At 37.4% G+C, this 21,600-nt stretch overlaps 1 protein-coding gene and 1 long non-coding RNA gene across 4 annotated transcripts in view; both read right to left on the reverse strand.

Moving 5' to 3' along the window:
* LOC138166790 (uncharacterized) overlaps window positions 1-21,600 on the reverse strand; it is a 1,160,016-nt gene that overhangs the window by 1,112,375 nt on the left and 26,041 nt on the right. The window lies entirely within an intron of this gene.
* Window positions 1-21,600, reverse strand: part of NNT (nicotinamide nucleotide transhydrogenase) — a 142,190-nt gene that overhangs the window by 108,586 nt on the left and 12,004 nt on the right. For all 3 annotated transcript variants that reach the window (XM_069095311.1, XM_069095310.1, XM_069095312.1), the window contains exons 4-7: window positions 20,259-20,476; window positions 19,479-19,566; window positions 11,555-11,643; window positions 5,063-5,250 (exon numbers count right to left, since the gene is read on the reverse strand). In XM_069095311.1, coding sequence (XP_068951412.1) covers window positions 5,063-5,250; window positions 11,555-11,643; window positions 19,479-19,566; window positions 20,259-20,476 — 583 coding nt within the window. The remainder of the gene's footprint in view (window positions 1-5,062; window positions 5,251-11,554; window positions 11,644-19,478; window positions 19,567-20,258; window positions 20,477-21,600) is intronic.

The raw sequence follows: 21,600 nt of genomic DNA on the forward strand, positions 1-21,600 counted from the left end.
GAAGGAAGGAAGGAAGGAAGGAAGGAAGGAAGGAAGAAAAAGCAATACCACTATTAGATCTGTTTCCCAAGATGATTAGGGAAAATGGAGAAGAATCTATATGTTCTAAAATATTTATAGCAACTCTCTTTGTGGTAATAAAGAACTAGAAGTTTCAGGGATGCCTGTCAATTGGGGAATGGCTAAACAAACTTTAACATATGTTCATGATGCTGAGCTCAATAATTTTAGAAAAGCATGGAGAGACCTCCACAAAATAATGAAGAGCAAAATTTGCAGAACCAAGAGATCATCACATATAGTAACAGCAGTATTGTTTTAAGAACAACTTTGAGCAACCAAGTTATTCTATTGTAAATAGCCAAATTAACTTTAAAGATCCCATAAAGGAGAATGCTGTTTGAATCCAGAAAGGAATATCACTGTGGTATAGGAAATGATGAGCTGGTTGATTTAGAAAAACATGGAAAGACTTGGACTTATGAATGAAAAAGTTATCTACCTTCAGAGAAATAGATGATAGGAGGAAATAAGCATAGTATGGTCTTACACATATGTGTATGAGTATATATGTGCAAATATAGGTATGTTTACAGCTATCTAGGTATATGTATATACATCCACGCTTAATTGTAGCCTTCTTGTTGGGGAGAGAGAAGGGGGAAAAAATAAACTAAAGAGTGCACAATGGAGAAAAAAAGAAAACTAACAAGGAAGCAAAGAAAAGGTGGGCACTTATGAAAATAATGCATAGTATTTATCATATAAGTTTTCTTGAAATGGAAATTCATTGTTTTATACAGAATCCTCTTTTATGGTCTGCTGGGAATGTGGCAATGTTTTTTTTTTCTTTTCTCATTTTGTATTTAAGTGTAAAATAAAAAATTTTACCAAAAAAATGCAAAAATATGACTTCCAAAATTTTACAGCACACATGGCAAAACTTGTTCCCGTAGTTCCAGCCTTTGATAACCATGGTTCAAAGACACAAAAGAAAAAGGACATGGGGCAGCTAGATGGCACAGTGAATACAGCACCCCCCCTGAAGTCAGAAGGACTTGAGTTCAAATCCGGCCTCAGATAGCTAACACAAAACTAGCCATGAGACCTTGGGCAAGTCACTTAACCCAAACTGCCCTACCTTCCCCCCTCCAAAAAGCAAAAAAGAAAAATCTAAAAAAAGAAAAGAAAACAAAAAGGACTCGCATCCTAATTTTCAGCTGGGGCTAGAGTAAGTCTTCCTCTTGCCACCTACCTAAATCCAAAATAAAATCTCCCCTACAACTCATTCCTCTTTCTCTGCATTCCTTTCAAAAACAGAAACTCTCATCATAGATGGCTGATATAAAATAGGCCATATCTTGAGGTCACCAGACATGAGACATCCCCACTTTCCCACCACCTTATTTTTTACTAGCCAGAAAAAAGTTTTTCCCCTTTTACAAAAGCCCCTGTTCATCTGCACATGGGGTACAACTGCCTATTGGGTAGAAGAGGAGGATATATTCAGAAATGAATGTGATATAAACCACAAAAAAATCAATAAAAATTCAAAAAATTCAAGAAAAAAGAAAGAATTAAGAAAAAGCAAGTAATTGTTTATCTGAAGACCTAAGGCAAATAATATAACTAATAAGCTATGTGAAGGCCTTTCTGTGGCCCCATTCATGACATTTCTCCTTTACCCAAGAGCCAACATGAGCAATAGCAACACTGGTTTCTTATTTTGTGACTCATTAGCATCATCACTGCTCTGCTAAATATGTGTGTATACATATATACACATACATATTTATATATATATATATGTATATGAGGATACATGTATAGTGTATCTATAAAAATATTTATAAATGTGCATACACTTAAAACACACATTCATATAAATATCAGATACATACCTATTTTCCAAAAGATACCTTTTTGAAAAATCAAAATGAGCAAATTTACATTTTCACAAGTTTCTTGAAAATCAACTAACCACTTTAGCAATATGGTCTATGGGGGGGCGGAGTCCAGATGGTGGAGTAGAAACACGACCTCCCCGTGGTTCCGCATTCCACCTTCCGCAATCCATGTAAAAAGGGGACTCTAAATAAACTTTGGATCTGCAGAACCCACAAAATGACACAGAGAAGCTACCCTCCCACTGAGGACAGCCCGGCAGGCCGGCAGGAATCGGCCAGTACAGTGCTCTGGGAGCCGAGCCCAGCCCCACACTGAGGCTTTAGCCCCAGGGTGGGCCTGACCAGCTGCCAGCCAGAGGGACTCCTGATCAGCAGCAGCTGTGGCCGTTTCCAGATTTATCAACACATAGATGTCAAGGACAAAGTGAGAGGTCAGTGCAGTCTGGACTTTGGGACGCAGTAAGTGGGAGTACGTGGCTTTTGCCCCTGGGGCAAGAAGCTGCTGAGAAGATGACACAGCCAGCCAGCACCATGTGGCAGCTTCAGCTCCTGGCCTGCAGAGTGTAGGTGGAACAGGCACCAGTCTGAGGGGAAATCGCTGTTACTTTAACCTTCTTGGATCTGGATTGCAGTCTAGGGTGGAGGTGCTGGGGTGTGTGTCCAGCTTGCCAGAGAGCGTGTGGAGACCTCAGAGAAGGCAACCATCTAGTACCTCCGGCAGCTGAGAAAACCCCACCGTTTGGGACGAAAGGTCTGGTGGCAGAGTCCTACTGTGGTCAAGTGACTGAGGGGCGACATGACCAGGCAAAGGAAACAAAGCAGACAGAAGATTCCAATGTTACACTCCTATTTTGGGGACAAAAAGGAGCAAAGCATGGAACAGGAGGATGACAGTGAATTCAGAACTCCTGCACCAAAGGCTTTAAAGGAAAATACAAGCTGATTACAGGCCATAAAGGACCTTAAGAAGCAGATAAGAGAAGTAGAGGAAAAATTGGCAAGAGAAATGAGAACAATGCAAGAAAATTATGAAATGAGAGTCGACAGCCTGACTGAGGAAAATAATACCTTGAAAAATTACTAACTCAAATGGCAAAAGAGGCTCAAAAAGGCAATGAGGAGAAGAATGCCTTCAAAAGCCAAATTTGCCAGATGGAAAAAGAATCTCAAAAGCTCAATGAGGAGAATCATTGCTTCAGAATTATATTGGAGCAAATGGAAGCTAATGACTTTATGAGAAATCAAGATGCTGTTAAACAGATACAAACAAATGAAAGAATAGAAGGCAATGTGAAATATCTCATGGGAAAAACCACTGACCTGGAAAATAGATCCAGGAGAGATAATTTAAAAATTATTGGACTACCTGAAAGCCATGATCAAAGTAAGAACCTAGAAATCATCCTCCAGGAAGTTCTCAAAGAAAACTGCCCTGATGTTTTAGAACCAGAGGGCAAAATAGAGGTTGAAAGAATCCACCGATCACCTCCTGAAAAAGATCCCAAAAAGAAAACTCCTAGGAATATTATAGCCAGGTTCCAGAATTCCCAGATTAAGGAGAGAATATTACAAGCAACCAGGAAGAAACAATTTGAATATTGTGGAAACACAATCAGGATAACCCAGGATCTGGCAGCTTCTACACTGAGGGATCAAAGGGCTTGGAATATGATATTCCGGAGGGCAAAGGAGCTGGGATTAAAACCAAGAGTCACCTACCAGCAAAACTGAGTATCATGTTTCAGGGGAAAATATGGTCATTCAGTGGAATAGAGGACTTTCAAGCATTCTTGCCGAAAAAAAAAAACACAAAGTTTTTATAGAATAGAAAATTTAACATTCAGATACAAGAAGCAAGAAAAGCATGAGAAGGTAAACAGAGAAAAGAAATCATAAGGAACTTATCAAAGTAGAACGATTAACATTCCTACATGGAAAAACAGTAATTGTAACTTATGAAATTTTTCTCAGTAGTTGAAGGGAATAGAAATATATATGCCTATATATGAGGGTGTATGGGCATATGAATTACATATGTGAATGTGTATATATATATGTTTACAAGTATGCATAGATAGAGGGCACAGGACCAATTTAACAGGAAGGGATGATACTTAAAAGGTGAAATTAAGTGGTGAGAGAGGAATATAATGAGAGGAGATGGGGAGAGACAGAATGGGGTAAACTATCTCATATAGAAGAGGCAAGGGAAAATGGTTACAATGGAGGGGAAGAATAGGAAGGCAAAAGGGAATGGGTCAAACTTATTCCCATTGAATTTGGCTTGAGGAGGGAATGAAATACACACTAAACAGAGTATCTCACCCTCCAGGAGAGTAGAGGGGGAAGGGGATGAGAGGGTGGATGATGGAACGGAGGGCAGGCTAGGGGGGAGGGAAGTTGGAAGCACCCACTTTTGAAAAGGGATGGGATCAAAGCAGAGAATAGAACAAGTGGGAGGTGGGGTAGGAGGGAGGGAAATATAGTCAGTCTTTTACAATATATCTACTATGTTATTGTTTTGCATTAGCAACATATGTACAACCTATACTGAACTGCTTATCTTCCCAGTAAGGGTGGGTGTCAAGGGAGGAAGGGAAAGAATCTAGAATTCAAAGTTTTAAAATCAAATATTCAAATACGGATATATATATATATATATACTATTATTACTACTATTTTACATGTAATTGGGAAATAAGATATACAGGCACTGGGGCATAGAGATCCACTGGAAAAGTAGAAAGGGGTATGGGAGAAAATATGGGAGAGAGCAGATTGGAGGAGGGAATATCCTGTGGGACTGCTATTTTGGGGCAGTGGGTAGGGGAAAAACAGGGAGAAAATGTGTAACTCAAAATCTGGTGGAAATGAATGATATAAATCAGAAGTTAATAAAGCATTTGAAGAAAAAAAAAGATTAACAAAAAAATTAAATAGTCATAAAATAAAAAAATTTAAAAAAAAGAAATATGGTCTATGTTACATAGATTTCTCCCCATCCCTAAGGAGACAACAAAATTACCTTTGAGGAATCTGTGATTACTGATCAGTTCTATAACACAGTATCACCAGAAGCTTGTCAAGAACAAAAGATTATAAATGAAAAAGCATATTCAAGAAAAGAGAAAAATACAATTATATAAATTAATTACCTGGAATAAGAGCTGTGCTGATAAGAATATCAACTTCTTTACACTGCTGAGCAAAGAGTTTCATTTCTGCCTCAATGAACTCTTTGGACATTTCTTTGGCGTATCCTCCTTGTCCCTCTCCTGATTCTTTCAAGTCCACTTCCAAAGGCTCCGCTCCAAGAGACTTAAACTGCTCCAAAGCTGCAGCTCTAAAGAAGAAAACCAAATACAAACCACTCCTAGTCAAAGGCAAGTAAGCTTTCAAGACATTTTTTTAATTTAAATTTATTTATTTGCTTTTAGTTCACAACATTAAGTTCCACAAACCCTTGAGTTTTGAATTTTCTCCCGCTTTCTCTCCTCCCTTCTCCCCCTCACCCCACAGTGGCATGTAATCAAATATAGGTTCTATAAATATCTTCACATTGAACATTAGTCATGTGGTAAAGAAGGATCATAACCAATGGAATGAACAATGCGAAAGAAGCAACAAAACAAAACACAAAGGAGAGAGAACAAATAGTTTGCTTCAATCTGCAGACTCTGTAGTTCTTTCTCTGGATGTGGATATCCCTTTCCATCATGAGTCTTTTGTAGCTGTCTTCTAACCTTGTATTGCTGAGAGGAACCCAGTCTATCAAAGTTAGTCATCATGTATAAAATGTGTCTGTAATTGTGTACAAAGTTCTGGTTCTGCTCTCCTCACTTAGCATCAGTTTATATAAGGCTCTCCAAGTTATTATGAAGTCCATCTGCTCCTCATTTCTTATAGCACAATAGTATTACATTACATTCATATACCACAATCTGTTTAGCCATTTCCCAATTGATGGGTATCCCCTTGATTTCCAGTTATTTGCCACCACAAATAGAGCTGCTATAACTATTTTTGTACATACTGGTCCTTTTCCCACTTCTATGATTTCTTTGGGATACAACCCCAGAAGTGGTATTGCTGGGTCAAAGGGTATGCCCTTTGGGCATAGTTCCAGATTGCTCTCCAGAATGATTGGATCAGTTCACAATTCCACCAATAATGCATTAGTGTTCCAATTTTTCCACATCCTCCCCAACATTTATCATTTTCTTGTTTTGCCATCTTAGCCAATCTGACCAGTAAGATGAGGTACCTCAGAGTTGTTTTGATTTTCATTTCTCCAATCAATAGTGATTTAGAGCATTTTTTCATATGCTTACAGATATCTTTAATTTCTTCCTCAGAAAACTGTCTGTTCATATCCTTTGACCATTTATCAATTGGGGAATGACTTTTATTCAAGATGTATCTAAGGACCTTGGCATGGAAATCTGCACCATTCAAATAGAAACTGTTGTGTTATATAAACATATTCAAACAAGGATACATACCCTCCATAACCCTCCAAAAGGGGAGTGATAGTTACTATAAGTTTAAAATATATTCCAGAAAAGAATAAAAGTAATTTTACCCAAAGAATTTTTGTTGACAATAAAAAAAACAGCTGATACACTAGGATTTCTTTGACATCCATAAGACTATAGAATCAATATTAATAAACAATGTGAGATGGTAGCCCAAAAAGCTATTTCATTCTTAAACTGTGGTAAAAAGCTGCAACAAAGAATCCTGTTATTGCTCTGTAAAGATCAGACCAATAGTATGCCCACTTATGGGAGTAAAATTTTAGGAATAATATGACAAACTACAGTACATCCAGTGAAGAACAACCAAGAAGGAACTCAAAATCTTGCCATATGAGGACCGAAGTTAAGCTTTTATAAGGAGACACTTGAGACAGAATCAATACCTTCAAACACAGTCAAAATAAAAGCTCATTTATATACCACTTAGAGGTTACAAAGTTCTTTCCTTATAACAAACCTAGGTACATATCATCATTATAATTTTATAAATCAGACAACAGGTTCAGGGAGATTAACATATCTAATGAGTTATTACATAAAAGAGGCATTCAATTTATTCTTCCTGACCCCAAAAGTAGAAAATAAAGGGAGATATATTTCAGCTCAATTTAAGGAAGAACTACCAAGCATCAGTTTCCAAAAATGTAAAGGGCTTCCTTGGAGGGCAGCAAAGTTCCTCACCACTGGAAGCCTTCAATGAGGAGCTGGATGAACAGATAGTAGGAATGTTGTAAACAAGACTCATGCCTCATTCAGCTGGTTGGGGTCAGATTCTGTACCTCTGATCTCCTTCCAGCATATTTTTAATGTCAGCTTTTCTATTACTTAGGTTTTTCCATATTTTGTTACTATCACATTTTATTATATCCATAAATTATCTAGTCCTCCACTGTTTCATTTAATTAGGCATTTTAATAAAAAGTCTTAAGACAAGTTATAAGAGGTGAGCTATCAAAAACAAAATTATCAAGCCATATAGAAAAAAAAATCAAAGAACTTCAAAACCTCTTTAAAATATCTGTACTAAAAATGAAAAGTTCCTGCAACCATATAAGCTCTTAGAATACCTTGTGAAATGTGCATCACTGCTACAGTTTCCTCTCTCAGATCATTCTATTCAAAATATTACAATACAATATAACAAAAAGCATTAGTTAATAATAAGTACTAGGTAAGACTCTCCTTTCTTTTGGATAAACCACACCTTTTGAACTGATGCCAATATTCAAAGAACTCTCATTTCCTTAAGTAGTTTAACTTACACAAGTATAATATTCAATATTATAGTAGAGTTCTGTCCCAAAAAAATCTTATAGTAACTACCTTCTAATACATTTTTATGACAGAGTAGAGTGCTATATTTGGAGACAGAAAATCCTGGGTTCAAAACCTACCTCTGATGAGACCATGGACAAGTTATTTAACCTCTTTGAGTCTGTTTCCTCATCTGTAAAACTGGGGTACTAGGGGCAGCCAGGCAGCACAGCAAGTAAGAGCACCAGCCCCAGTGTCAGGATGACCTGGGGGATCGAATCTGGGCTCAGATACTTAGCACCACACCCAGAAATAACTGGCCGTGTAACCTTGAGCAAGTTACTTAACCCCAATTGCTTTAAAAAAAAAACTGGGGTAATAATATATGTTGTACCTGACTCACAGGGTTGTTGTAAGACTCCAATGAGATTTGAAAATTTTAGGAATAGATAAATCTCAGTTATTATTGTGCTGTTAGATGCTTACCTCCAATCTGAAGTTAGTAAAGTAGATTAACTATCACTATCCAATGATCATGTCATTATTCCATCAATTATATATTCTAGTTGCCATCCCTGAAAAGCAAGCTTTGCTTCACTGGACATGTATAAGAATTTGGCGATAAAATAAGACTGTAAACACAATGAATAACTAATAAATGATTAGTACTTACATCATGGATGCCAGGATCTTTTCAAAACAATGAAAATAATTAAATATTTATAGGAATTCAACCTTTTTATTATTAATGGCCTCTAACTATCCAAAGTTCAAAATCATTAAGTCAAAATACTCATTAGTGTTTAGATGCTGTTATCCACTGTGTAGCAATGGGACATAATGGATATATAGTGTTGGAGTCAGGAACACCTGATCTTGAATCTCACCAAGGACACATTCTAGCTACATGATCATGAGCAAATAATCTAAATTCTTTGAACTTTCATTTCCTTATCTGTAAAAGGGTAGTAAATACATTAAACACCTATAATGTCTACCTTACAGAGTTGTTATGAAAATCAAATGAAACATAAAATGCCCCGTAAACTTTAGAACACATATGCTAGTGTTTATAATTATATAATCACATGTTATATAAATTTTGTTAATTATTAGAATAAAATTATAATAAATGTAGTGAATACCTTTTTTCATTTGTTTTGAAGGAAATCTTAACATGGAAGTTCTAAAGAAAACTCTTATCAGTAATACTTATGAAACTTTAAAGATGAGCTATAAAAAGGAAATAGTATATGCATAACTTCAGTTATATCTGATCTGTGTCCTATTTACTTTGAAAAATGGCTTATTTGTCCACTACAACTAGGTGACTTTTATTAGCCATAGCATGTCTGCTAACAATCCCAGTATCTTAACTCAGAGGAACCAGGTGCAAACTACTTTTTGTGTAAAATCCCTGGCTCTGAGGTTGGTATTCTCTCCAACTCTACTTCTTGGCTATCCTACCTCAAATGAATGTAGCAAAAGCTGTTACCTTAATGCTAGTGAAGTCTCATCTGAATGATATTTATAAAAAAAAATTTTGGAGGGGTGAAGGCAAGGCAATTGGGGTTAAGTGACTTGCCCAAGGTCACACAGCTAGTGTCAGGTGTCTGAGGTCAGATTTGAACTCATGTCCTCCTGACTCCAGGGCCAGTGCTCTATTCACTGTGCTACCTAGCTGTCCCATAATTTTTAAATGATTTAAATACAAATATCAATATTGCTTTAAGTCTGAGTGCTTTATAAAACCCAATGTCTACAATAGAATTTCTTAAATGAGCTTTTTATCTTTAACAGTGTTCTAGGAAATATGTATCTGTCTGTTGCAAAAGAAATAGAGATGAGACAGAAAATGGTGAATAACAGGATCTGAACACAAAGACAACCCTATACAGGCTTCAATGAGGGGACAAATCTAACAAGATGAAATTTAATAGGAACAAATGCAAAGTCTTCCGCTTAGGTTAAAAATATCAAGCACACAAGAATGGAATGGGGAAGATGTGGCTGGATGCCTGTTCACATGACAAAGACCTTAGGAAGCTGACTCAAGGTCAATACGAGAGCAAAATATGAAGTGGTTTACAAAAATAAAAAAAAGCCAATGCAATCTCTAGCACATTAAAAGTATAGTTTATATAACCAAAGGGATGATAATTATTGCCAACATTTATATGGTGCCTTAAAGTTTAGAAATTGATTTCTTCTTATGGAATTGTCCCATGTTTACCAAACGAGACATGGGCATTATTTTACTTCCCCACCCTGGTCAAATCACATCCTGGAAAACAGTGTTCAAATGTGGGGACATTCTTTGAAATGGCATTAACAGGCCAGAGTGTGACCAGCATAGTGAATAAGATGATAACTACTTTAAGTCACATTGCCATCAGACAAATGAACAAAGAGACGCCAGGTTATAAACATTTATTATCTGTAATGCATTCTAAGTTCAGGGGATATAAATAAAAAAGCAAGACAGCCTCTGCTCTAGCATGCTTTTTTTTTGGAGGGGGGAAAGTAGGGCAATTGGGGTTAAGTGACTTGCCCAAGGTCACATGGCTAGTTTGTGTGTGTATGTGTGTGTGTGTGTGTGTGTGTGTGTGTGTGTGTGTGTGTTCAGTGTCTGAGGCTGCATTTGACTCAGGTCTTCCTGACTCCAAGGCCGGTGCCCTATTCACTGAGCCACCTAGCCACCCCCCTCTAGCACACTGTCTAGCAGGAGGAGACAATGCATAGGACTGACAATCATCTGAAGGTGATGATATTTAGCTTGAAAAAAGAAAAGCCTTAAGCTGGACATAATACTGTCAGGTAGTGGAAAGTACACAGCCTAAGACTTCGAAGAACTGGGTGCTGATCTTGTATTAACACCTTGTGACAGCCCATGTGACCCTGGGCAACCTAAGGCTCCAGGAAAGACTAGAAATTCAGGGCTTCTTAAACTTTCTCCACTCACAGCTCCTTCAGCACTTCTTAAACTGTGGGTGGAAACCAGTATAAGGATAAGATTACCACTTTCCAGGTTTGTTGTACAAGGTATTATTTTGGGACTTCATAGTTACTGAGATCCCTTACAACTATGAAATTCAGAGATGCTATGCAACTCTGGTCCCATTAACAATCTACATAAAACCAACTTTATATGGTGTGGGGTTCAGAGAAGAGAATGGGGGAGGGTTGGTTGTTTTGGGTTTTCAGTGACTAACAATCTATATTATTTGTTCCTTATTGAGATTGCTTATTTTTTTCAGGAGAACTTTTATAAACCTTTAGATAGTAACATTTATTTTCTAATACATGATATAATTATGTACATATAGATACATAAACACATACACAAGCTGTCCTTGTAACATAGGGAAAAAATGAAGGAGACCTCCAACACACTGGGTCAATTCTCTGTGGTAAATTTTTCTGAAGATACAGAGAAGAGTAACAGAGGACAGGCAGGTATGGATGGGTTGCAATGTGAATTATTGAAGGGAGCTACAAAATTTATGAGAGCCCAAATCCATTTGAGCATAAGGAGCTTAGGAGGAAAAACTTTTCAATATGCCATTTCATAAATAAGAAAATTTCAATTTATTAGGCAATAAGATATAAAAAAATAAAGCATTCTTTTTTTTTTTAAAGCAATTGGGGTCAAGTAACTTGCTCAAGGTTACACGGCCAGTTATTTCTGGGTGTGGTGCTAAGTATCTGAGCCCAGATTCGATCCCAGGTCATCCTGACTCTGGGGCCAGTGCTCTTACTCACTGCGCTACCTGGCCACCGCAAAAATAAAGCATTCTAATGGTTAAATGAAATAAAAGTCTGTCCTTTTAACAGAATCACTAGTGAAATACTCACCTGGTATCAAACCCTCGAACAATTGCACCCATAGCCTTAGCTGCTCCAGCAGAAGCAAGTCCAGCAACTCCACCACCAATGATAAGAATCTATATTTTAAAATAAAATCATTATTTTAAAAACAAATTTAATTATCAAAGTATTTGAAAGATTATTGGAATTCATGGAACTGCAAATGGAACTGCATTAGCCAGGCTATTCTCTATGAGGTAGTTAAATCAACTTTTTTTTCTTTAAACCTGTTTTCAAAAAAGAAACTTCTTGTTTAACCAACTACTTATCTCCATTCAGACTAACAATTAGCATTTCAATCCATAAACTACTGCAATATTGCTATTATAATGTATCTAAAAACTGACAAATTGTTCCTGCCCTTGAAAGTTACTTCCATAAAAATCTCATTTATGGACATCTTAATTACCTCTCCTAATTCAAATTCCAACATTTCCTAAGTTCAGGGAATTTTGTTGCTTTTCAGTCTCTCAGTTGTGTCCAACTTTGATTCATGACCCCTTTTGGGTTTTTCTTGACAAAGTGGTTTGCCATTTCCTTCTCCGAGTAAAATGAATTAAGACAAACAGGTTTAAGTGACATGCCCAGGGTTACATGGCTAATAAGTGTCTGAGGCCAGATTTGAACTCAGGAAGATGAATCTCCCTGATTTCAAGCCTAGTCTTCTATCCACAGAGCCATCTGGTTGTCCCTGTAAATTCAGAAATATTAAGACATTTAATATGGGTATAACTTTAGTGAGGAACCTCCTCAATACCTACTTCAGATATACAGTGTTAATATTACTACACTATCAAACTAAATATGCCCCTAAAGCCTAAAACAATGGCAACCACTTGGCTACTGAGGGGTATAATTCAAGAGATCACAAGAATGTATAATTCCCCTGATACAAGAACCTACCTATGGGGGGGGGGGGGGAGTCAAGATGGCGGAGTAGAAGCAGGTCCTCCCCGCAGCTCCTGGCTTCCACCTTCCCCAATTCATGTAAAAGGGGACTCTAAAAAAACTTCGGAGCTACAGAACCCACAAAATGACACAGAGAAGCTAAGGCTGAGGACAGCCCGGCAGGCCGGCAGGAATCGGCCAGGGCAGCACTCTGGGAGCCCACCCCAGCCCCACCCCAAGGCTTTAGCCTGAGGGAGGGCCTCACCAGGCCCCGGCTAGAGGGACTCCAGATCACCAGCAGCTGTGGTTGTTTCCAGATTTATCAACACATAGATGCAAAGGACAAAGTGAGAGGTCAGTGCAGTATGGACTTTGGGACCCAGTAGTTGGGAGTGCCTCGGCTTTTGCCCCTGGGGCAAAAAGCGGCTGAGGGCCCCAGTGCCACGTGACAGCTTTAGCTCCTGGCCTACAGAGTGTAGGGGGAACAGGCACCAGTCAGAGGGGTATCTGCTCTTGCTTTAACCTACTTGGATCTGTAATGGGGTCTAGGGTGAAGGTCCTGGGGTGTGTATCCATCTTGCCAGATTATGTGGAGGCTTCAGCAAGGGCTCCCAACTAATACCTCCGGCAGCTGAGAAAACCCCAGTGTTTGGGACAGAAGCTCCCCTGTCTGGTAGCAGAGTCCTACTGTGGCAAAAAGCCCAAAAGTCAAGTAATTGAGTGGCAACATGCCCAGGCAAAGGAAACAAAGCAAACAGAAGAACCCAACATTAGACTCCTATTTTGGGGACAAAAAGGAGCAATGCACGGAACAGGAGGAAGACACTGAAGTCAGAACTCCTACACCAGAAACATCAAAAGAAAATACAAGCTGGTGCTAGTTACAGGCCATAGAGGACCTTAAGAAGCAAATAAAAGAAGTGGAGGAAAAATTGGTAAGAGAAATGAGAACAATGCAGGAAAATTATGAAATGAGAGTCAACAGCCTGACTGAGGAAAATCACATCTCAAAAAACAGACTAACTCAAATGGCAAAAGAGGCTCAAAAAGGAAATGAGGAGAAGAATACCTTTAAAAGTCAAATTTGCCAGATGGAAAAAGAATCTCAAAAGCTCAATGAGGAGAATCATTGCTTCAGAATTAGATTGGAGCAAATGGAAGCTAAGGACTTTATGAGAAATCAAGATGCTATTAAACAGATCCAAACAAATGAAAGAATAGAAGGCAATGTGAAATATCTCATGGGAAAAACCACTGACCTGGAAAATAGATCCAGGAGAGATAATTTTAAAATTATTGGACTACCTGAAAGCCATGATCAAAAAAGGAACCTAGAAATCATCCTCCAAGAAATTTTCAAGGAAAATTGCCCTGATGTTTTAGAATCAGAGGGCAAAATAGAGCTTGAAAGAATCCACCGATCACCTCCTGAAAAAGATCCCAAAAAGAAAACTCCTAGGAATATTACAGCCAGGTTCTGAAATTCCCAGATCAAGGAGAAAATATTACAAGCAGCCAGGAAGAAACAATTTGAATATTGTAGAAACACAATCAGGATAACCCAGGATCTGGCAGCTTCTACACTGAGGGATCAAAGGGCTTGGAATAAGATATTCCAGAGGACAAAGGAGCTAGGATTAAAACCAAGAATCACCTACCCAGCAAAACTGAGTATCATGTTTCAGGGGAAAATATAGTCATTCTGTGGAATAGAGGACTTTCAAGCATTCTTGCTGAAAAAACCAGAGTTGAATAGAAAATCTGACTTTTAGATACAAGAAGCAAGAGAAGCTTGAGAAGGTAAACATGGAAAAGAAACCATAAGGAACTTATCAAAGTGGAACTATTAACATTCCTACATGGAAAAACTATAATTGTAACTGATGAAAATTTTCTCAGTATGAAAATAGTTGAAGGGAATATAAATATATATATATATATACGTTATATATATATATGTATATATATATGTATATATATATCAATATCAGAGGGTATACAGGCACATGCATACATATGTGAATGTGTATATATGTTTACAGATAGACATAGATAGAGGGCACAGGACCAAATTAATAGGAAGGGATGATAATTAAAAGGTGAAATTAAGAGGTGAGAGAGGAATATAATGAGAGGAGATGGGAAGAGACAGAATGGGGTAAACTATCTCATATAGAAGAGGCAAGGGAAAATGGTAAAAATGGAGGGGAAGAATAGGAAGGCAAAAGGGAATGGGTCAAACTTATTCTCGTTGAATTTGGCTCAGGGAGGGAATGAAATACACACTAAATAGGGTATCTCACCCTACAGGAGAGTAGGGGGGAAGGGGATGAGAGGGGGAATGATGGAATGGAGGGCAGGCTGGGGAGGAGGGAAGTTGGAAGCATCCACTTTTGAAAAGGGACAAGATCAAAGTAGAGAATAGAACTAGTGGGAGGTGGGATAGGAGGGAGGGAAATATAGTCAGTCTTTTACAATACATCAACTATGTTAATGTTTCACATAAGCTACACATGTACAACCTATACTGAACTGCTTATCTTTCCAGTAAAGGCAGGTGACAAGGGAGGAAGGGAATGAATCTGGAATTCAAAGTTTTAAAATCAAATGTTTAAATATATATATATATATATATACATATACATATACATATATATATATACTATTAATAATACTATTTTACATGTAATTGGGAAATAAGATATACAGGCACTGGGGCATAGAGATCCATCATGCCCTACTGAAAAACTCAAAGGGGGTATGAGAGAAGATATGGGAAAGAGCAGACTGGAGGAGGAGATATCCTGTGGGACTGCTATTTTGGGGAAGTGGGTAGGGGGAAAACAGGGAAAAAAATGTGTAACTAAAAATCTGGCAGAAATGAATGATGTAAATCAGAAGTTAATAAAGCATTTGAAAAATGAAAAAAAAAAAGAACCTACTTATTCTTCCAGAAACAAGTAGAAACAATGTTCCATGAACCTTAGAAATTAATTTCTCTGAGCACTGTTGCAAAGAAAGCCTGGTGGGTACATTGTCCAATTAAAGGCAACACAATATCCCTCAGGAAGTATCTGGCATTCAGAGAATTAATGATGCCTATAAACATACAACAACCCACAAATGGTAATAACTTCCTCAATCCTGATTATCCTCGGCAATGGCATGCAGAAATAACAAAGGAAGTAGGGGCCCCAACAACTACAAAGTGGAATCATTGATCTCTAATGGAGACAAGAATCTAGAAAGGTTATCTGGGCAATTCCCTGATTATAGAAAGGACTACATTTGAGACCAACTTCAACAGCTGAGAATTATTACTATTTGAGAAGGAATTCATACTTGAGAATGATCCTATCTTCTTTGGTAACTTATTTGAGTATCTAACCTTCTCTGTTATGAAATTTTTCTTGCATCTTACTTAAGTCTCTCATGCTTCAGCTATACGCTTTTTTTTAAGCAATTGGGGTTAAGTAACTTGGCTTGAGAATACACGGCCAGTTATTTCTGAGCGTGGTGGTAAGTATTTGAGCCTGGATTCGATCCCAGGTCATCCCGACTCTGGGGCCAGTGCTCTTACTCACTGAGCCACCTGGCCACCCCTCAGCTATATACTTTTAATATTGTTTTGGTCTCAATGGAAAATAGAACTACTCACCATTATCAGATCACATTTCTAACTTTTCATTTCTAAGCTAAATAATCCCCATATGTTTAGCAAATGCTGAATAATTCCAGGCCTGTTTCACCAACTTGTGTCTCACTCCATCCCCCAAATAAATCTAGGGATGACCCTAAAAATAAAATCATGATCCTCCACAAGTACATGCACCTAATAGTTACATGGACTAGATAATTCAGAATCATAGAATTCTAGAACTGGAAATTCTTCCAATCCAATATTCTCATTTTGCTGATGCCCACAGTTTAAGCCTTAAGCACATGTATTTATTAAACACATGTATCACATGCATTCACTTAATAGCAGAGGCTACTTAGTGGAAAAAGCAAGATAAGAATCCAATTCTCCCTAGCTACTAGGTCAATGTTTCTTTAACTATAGCATAATCCTCTCCCAGTTACTAGTGAAAATATCATTTAAGAAAGAACAAGCAAAGAAAAGATAGGAGGTAAGACCTCCTTCTACTCCTTTACAGAAATGGGAGATCCATGGTGTGAAACACTGGTTATACTTTCAGATTTGTTTTTATGTATTAATTAGCCTGATTTTTCCCCTCTTCTTTTTGTTGTTTTCATTTTTTGAAAAAAATCTGTTATATAAAATGGTTCCCTGGGAAGAAGGAGAAAGATAAAAAGGTAATTTTAAGGAATGGAAAAACAAGATGTCAACAGAAAACTTTTTTTAAAAAAAGAAAATATTCTATAAGAAAAAACAGATTTTTTGTATTAAGAGTTCTAAAAAAAAAGACATATGATGGCAAGTATGGTGGTACACACCCTGCAATCCCTGCTCCTGGGGGAAGCTGACTTGGTGGCTTCCGTGAGAGTCATCATTCTAAGATGCAATGGAGCTGAAGTCAATCTGTTGTCCACATTAAGTCTAACATTTATATAGTGAGCCCCCAGAAGTGGAGGGTCACCAAGCTGCCTAACGAGGAATAAACTAGCCCAGGATGTAAAATATAGAACAGGTTAAAGCTTCTATGCCAATCAGTATTAGGAACAGATACATGAGTGGCAGCTATATTTCTAGCCTGGGTGAGATAGGAAAACCCCAGTCTTAAAATAATTATAATCACAATCATTGTCATAATAGATACATGACCTTCAGTCACTTAATTTCTCCCTGCTCCCCCAGCCTGTTACTCCCATACTAGCTTCACTTGTCTCCCTTCACAGTTTTGATTCTAGGGTCAAACCATTTCATGGATGCTCTCCTTTATTATTGAATTCACCCATTTTCCTATATTTCTTACCTGTTCATATCTAATCCAAGCTTACCCTCTGTCTGCATCTCTGTTCCTATCCCTGATCTATGAAACTACTGGAGAAAGCCATGAAACAATGCTGCCTGAGTCCATTTCAAATTTATGAAATCAAACCTCAATTGGCCCATCAGTGCTACATAGTAATCCTTTTATTCATCTCCCAGGTAGTAACAGACATTTGCAGGCCCTTAAAGAGCACAAAATAGGGGCAGTTAGGTGGTGCGTGAATAGAGCACCCGCCCTGGAGTCAGGAGGACCTGAGTTCAAATCTTGTCTCGGACACTTGACACACTTACTAGCTGTGTGACCTTGGGCAAGTTACTTAACCCCAATTGCCCTGCCTTCCCCTCTCCAAAAGAAAAAAAAAAGAGCACAAAATACTTCACACTGGTTTTGTATTTTCCCTTCTACTATATTCCCCCAATAACTGTCCCAGAATTTCTCTTCTTTTCCCAACCCCACAATCCCTCTTTCTCTCATATGGTCCAATCTCACACTTTCCTAAAAAGGCACAGATCATCTGACGTTTTTGAACTCTTTTAACACTCTGCTTCCTCAATGCCTTTTAACCTCTCTTCTCCCTTTTTTTTTTACTTATCCTCCAGACTCAAAAAATAAGACGGCATGTTCTTCTTGCCAAGACCAACCCTTAAACTTGTTCCCCATCTCCTCTGGGATCTTGCTTCCTTCCCACTTTCTTTCCCCCTTTATTTCCCTCTCTATTGTCTCTTTCCTTTTAACCTATCAATATATTCATCTCTTTATCATTAGGGTGAAAAAAGTCTTTCTTTGACTTTTCCATCCCTTCAATCTATCATACTATCTTTCTCCTACAAATTTCTATAGTGATCTATATTCAATGCCTCTACACCTCATCATCTACCCCTTCTTCCACCCCCTGAAACATGGCTCTGAATACTCACTTCCTACCCAAATTGCTCTTTCCAAGGTCATGAAAGCAACCTGTCAAAACTGATGACCTCTTCTCAGTGCTTATCCACTTCCATATTTCTCTAGTGCCTAAGTGCTGATAATGACCATCTCCTCCTCCTTTTACACCCCTCCCCATACAATCCAGTCAGTGGCCAGTTGTACTTATACTTTCATTTCAACTTTCAAAATAGCTGCCAGTGTCTCTCCCTTCCCCTCTACTCCATTCACACTGCCTGAAACCTAGTTCAGGTTCTCATTACCCTTTCCTCACCTGAACTACTATAACTGGTTCTCCTTTCTCCAAACCATCCTTCACAATGATGCCAAAGTCATAACTTGGCACTAAGCCACTGGAAAAATTAAATTAAATTAAAATTCCACACTACCATCTATGCTGCTAGGTCATTGCTGGATCTCTGCATTAGGATGATTACTTTGGCATCAATGTAAAGAAGGACTGGGATAAAGGAAAGACTGGAGGCAGGGAAACTCAATAGAAGAACCAAGGGAAAGGGAAAATAAGAGGCAAAGGAGAGTTTTGCAGGTCACCATCTTAGAGCAAGTTTAGCTATTCATTTTAAGGAGAAAGCGTGGGGATACAGATTGGGTTTCCCTTTATCTCCGAGGCTATTAGTACAGGGGCTACTCATCCCCATTATTGATTGGCATGGGAAGCTCTGTCCTCCATTCTGATCTACTTTTCTGATCTGGGTTCATTTTTCCCTCCTTAGACAGTCTGGTGGGCCCCTCATTCCTGGGGGCTTTCATATTGGTGACAGATCTAAACTAGAGAATCAGCTTTAGCCCTACTATATCTCATAATTCCTGAGCTCAAGAGATCCACCAGCCTCAGCTTCCCCACCCGTAGAGTATTATAGGTGTGTATCATCATACCTGGCAAAAACTTAACTATTCAAGTTGTAAGGCCTAGAATATCTCTGGAGAGGCAAAGGAATATATCATGGGAAACTATTAAAGAATCTCTTAATGGAAATTCTGTATAATGGACATTGAGCACAGTAGTTCAAAAATACTCATACTTTTATATCATTAGGTAAACTTAAACTAAGGGAAACCTTTTCTCAAGACCTCAATAGCAGGAAATCATCTTTGCTAGAGAGTAATAAATTTTTGTTAATTACCTTAGCTGGAGGAACTTTTCCAGCTGCTGTGATCTGGCCAGTGAAAAAACGTCCAAAATGATTTGCTGCTAGTACAACCGCCTTGTAACTGGGGGGGAAGGAACAAAATACAAAATAAGCAATATACTATTAACTTTGAAGCACTACATAAATACCAGCAACTAGTACTATTCCTACAGTTAAAACCAGAATAATTCATACTTTATTTACACAAGACATTTTGGAGCTTATCTGAAGATAGAACCTCAAGTTAACCTTTAATTATCAACCCACTTATGGACTTTTCCTCCTCCCCTGCCACCCAATGTGTTCCTAAAGCAACATACCCAGATGAGGGGATAAGGATTCTATGAGGACATAGAATGAAATTCCATCTGACTTGTTAATTAAGTGAAACATAATTAAGTAAATCTGCTGATATAAATATGCATATATTATGAATTTCAAACAATTATTAGTACCTATTCAGATAATCTATACTCATCCATTAATGAAAACAAACTGAAAGGTAACTGTAGCAGAAATTATGCTACGATGAAAAAGTCATCCCTTCAGCAAGATAAAAGGAAGAAAAGATATACAGATCACTTACCTACCAAGATAAAACGAAACAAGACTTACATCTTGCAACTGTCTACAAAAAGCCAAAAATCAGAAACAACTATACAGAAAAAATCAAACATATAAGATTGGCATTATAATGAAAAGTGCTTTTATGATACAGCTCTGCTTTCATTTAAACTGAATTTTTTTTAATTTTAAAATAAATATTTATCCTACCCAGCAATGTTGGCCATTGAGCTTAGAGCATCATATCCCTGAGCAATGGTGACTCTTGGAACCTGGTCCATTGCCAGAACTGTAGTTTTTCTTTTGGAAAATTTGCTCAGCAAGTCTGGATTTTGAGCTGGGTAGATAAAACTAATCAGTGTGCCAGATTTCTTTAAAAGATCAGCCTCATGGGTGCCTAATACAGGGTTTAGCATGGGAGCTCTAACCTGCAGAAAAAGATCAACAGTTTTAAAATCAAAAACCATAACATAGAAAATAAATACATATCATTTTCATATTTCACCAAAAAAAGAAATAAGGACATAACCAAAGCATTAGCCCAAGTCCTTCACCAATAAATCACTGAGTGGGATTAGATAAAGTATATATATATTTAAAAAAAAAAACACTGCTTGGTGATGTCTGAGCTTATCTAGTAGCCTTATTTTAATTCCTAATGTTTAGAACACAAATAATTAGAAAATATTAGAAATCTCAATATAATATAACCTCAAGGTAAGAGAATCAACTATATTGAGCAAACAGAGGATGCTTCAAACAACTCTCTCCATTTCAATCCTTTTATTACAGATACAGTAACAGAAAAGCATGGGAAAATTTTATCTTAAGAATACATAAATTTAGATACTGAGGTTTCATGCACAAAGTGTTATCAAATACAAAGTAAGGAAGATCCGTATATGTGTATCTGTACTCTATACAAACACAGGAGAAAACCATATATACTCTTAAAAATATGAATATAGAATTTAGATTTATAGTCATATTTAATTAAATGAGGGTAGATTAAGAGAAAGACAGGGACTCCAGCACATTCCAATATGGTAAGAAATATTAAACTTGTTTGTTATTTCAATTTACTATTTATATATGTTGAAATGTATAATGGTTTAATCTTTCCTTTTGAAAAAATATATATGCTATATATCATTTACTTAAGATGTTTCAGATAGCAATCTATATTTATTCATAATCATTTGGATGTGAAGTTTATATTTTGGAGTTAATGAAATAGCTTTGGGTGGACAAGCTGAGAAAAAAAAACTCCATTAAAAAAATACTAAAAAGTACTGCCACAAATAACAAACTGTCAATATTTTATCATCACACTATATCATGCTTCAGTTAATTACAGCAGCATCCAAAGTATCCTTTAAGTATCATAGCTTCCAAACTCTTTATAGATCTTATTCTATGTTCTGACCCTTAATTTAAGTCTTTTACCAAAATAAGCCTTTCCTTATTTAAATGGAGACAGCTAGATGGTACAGTAGATAGAGTTTCAAACCTGGAATCAGGGTTCAAATACAGCCTCAAACATGCGACCTTG

The sequence above is a fragment of the Petaurus breviceps genome, unplaced genomic scaffold (assembly GCF_028583685.1).
Source record: "Petaurus breviceps papuanus isolate PSGF00001 unplaced genomic scaffold, PetGlider_PUasm1.0 226, whole genome shotgun sequence".
NCBI classification, from domain to species: Eukaryota; Metazoa; Chordata; class Mammalia; order Diprotodontia; family Petauridae; genus Petaurus; species Petaurus breviceps.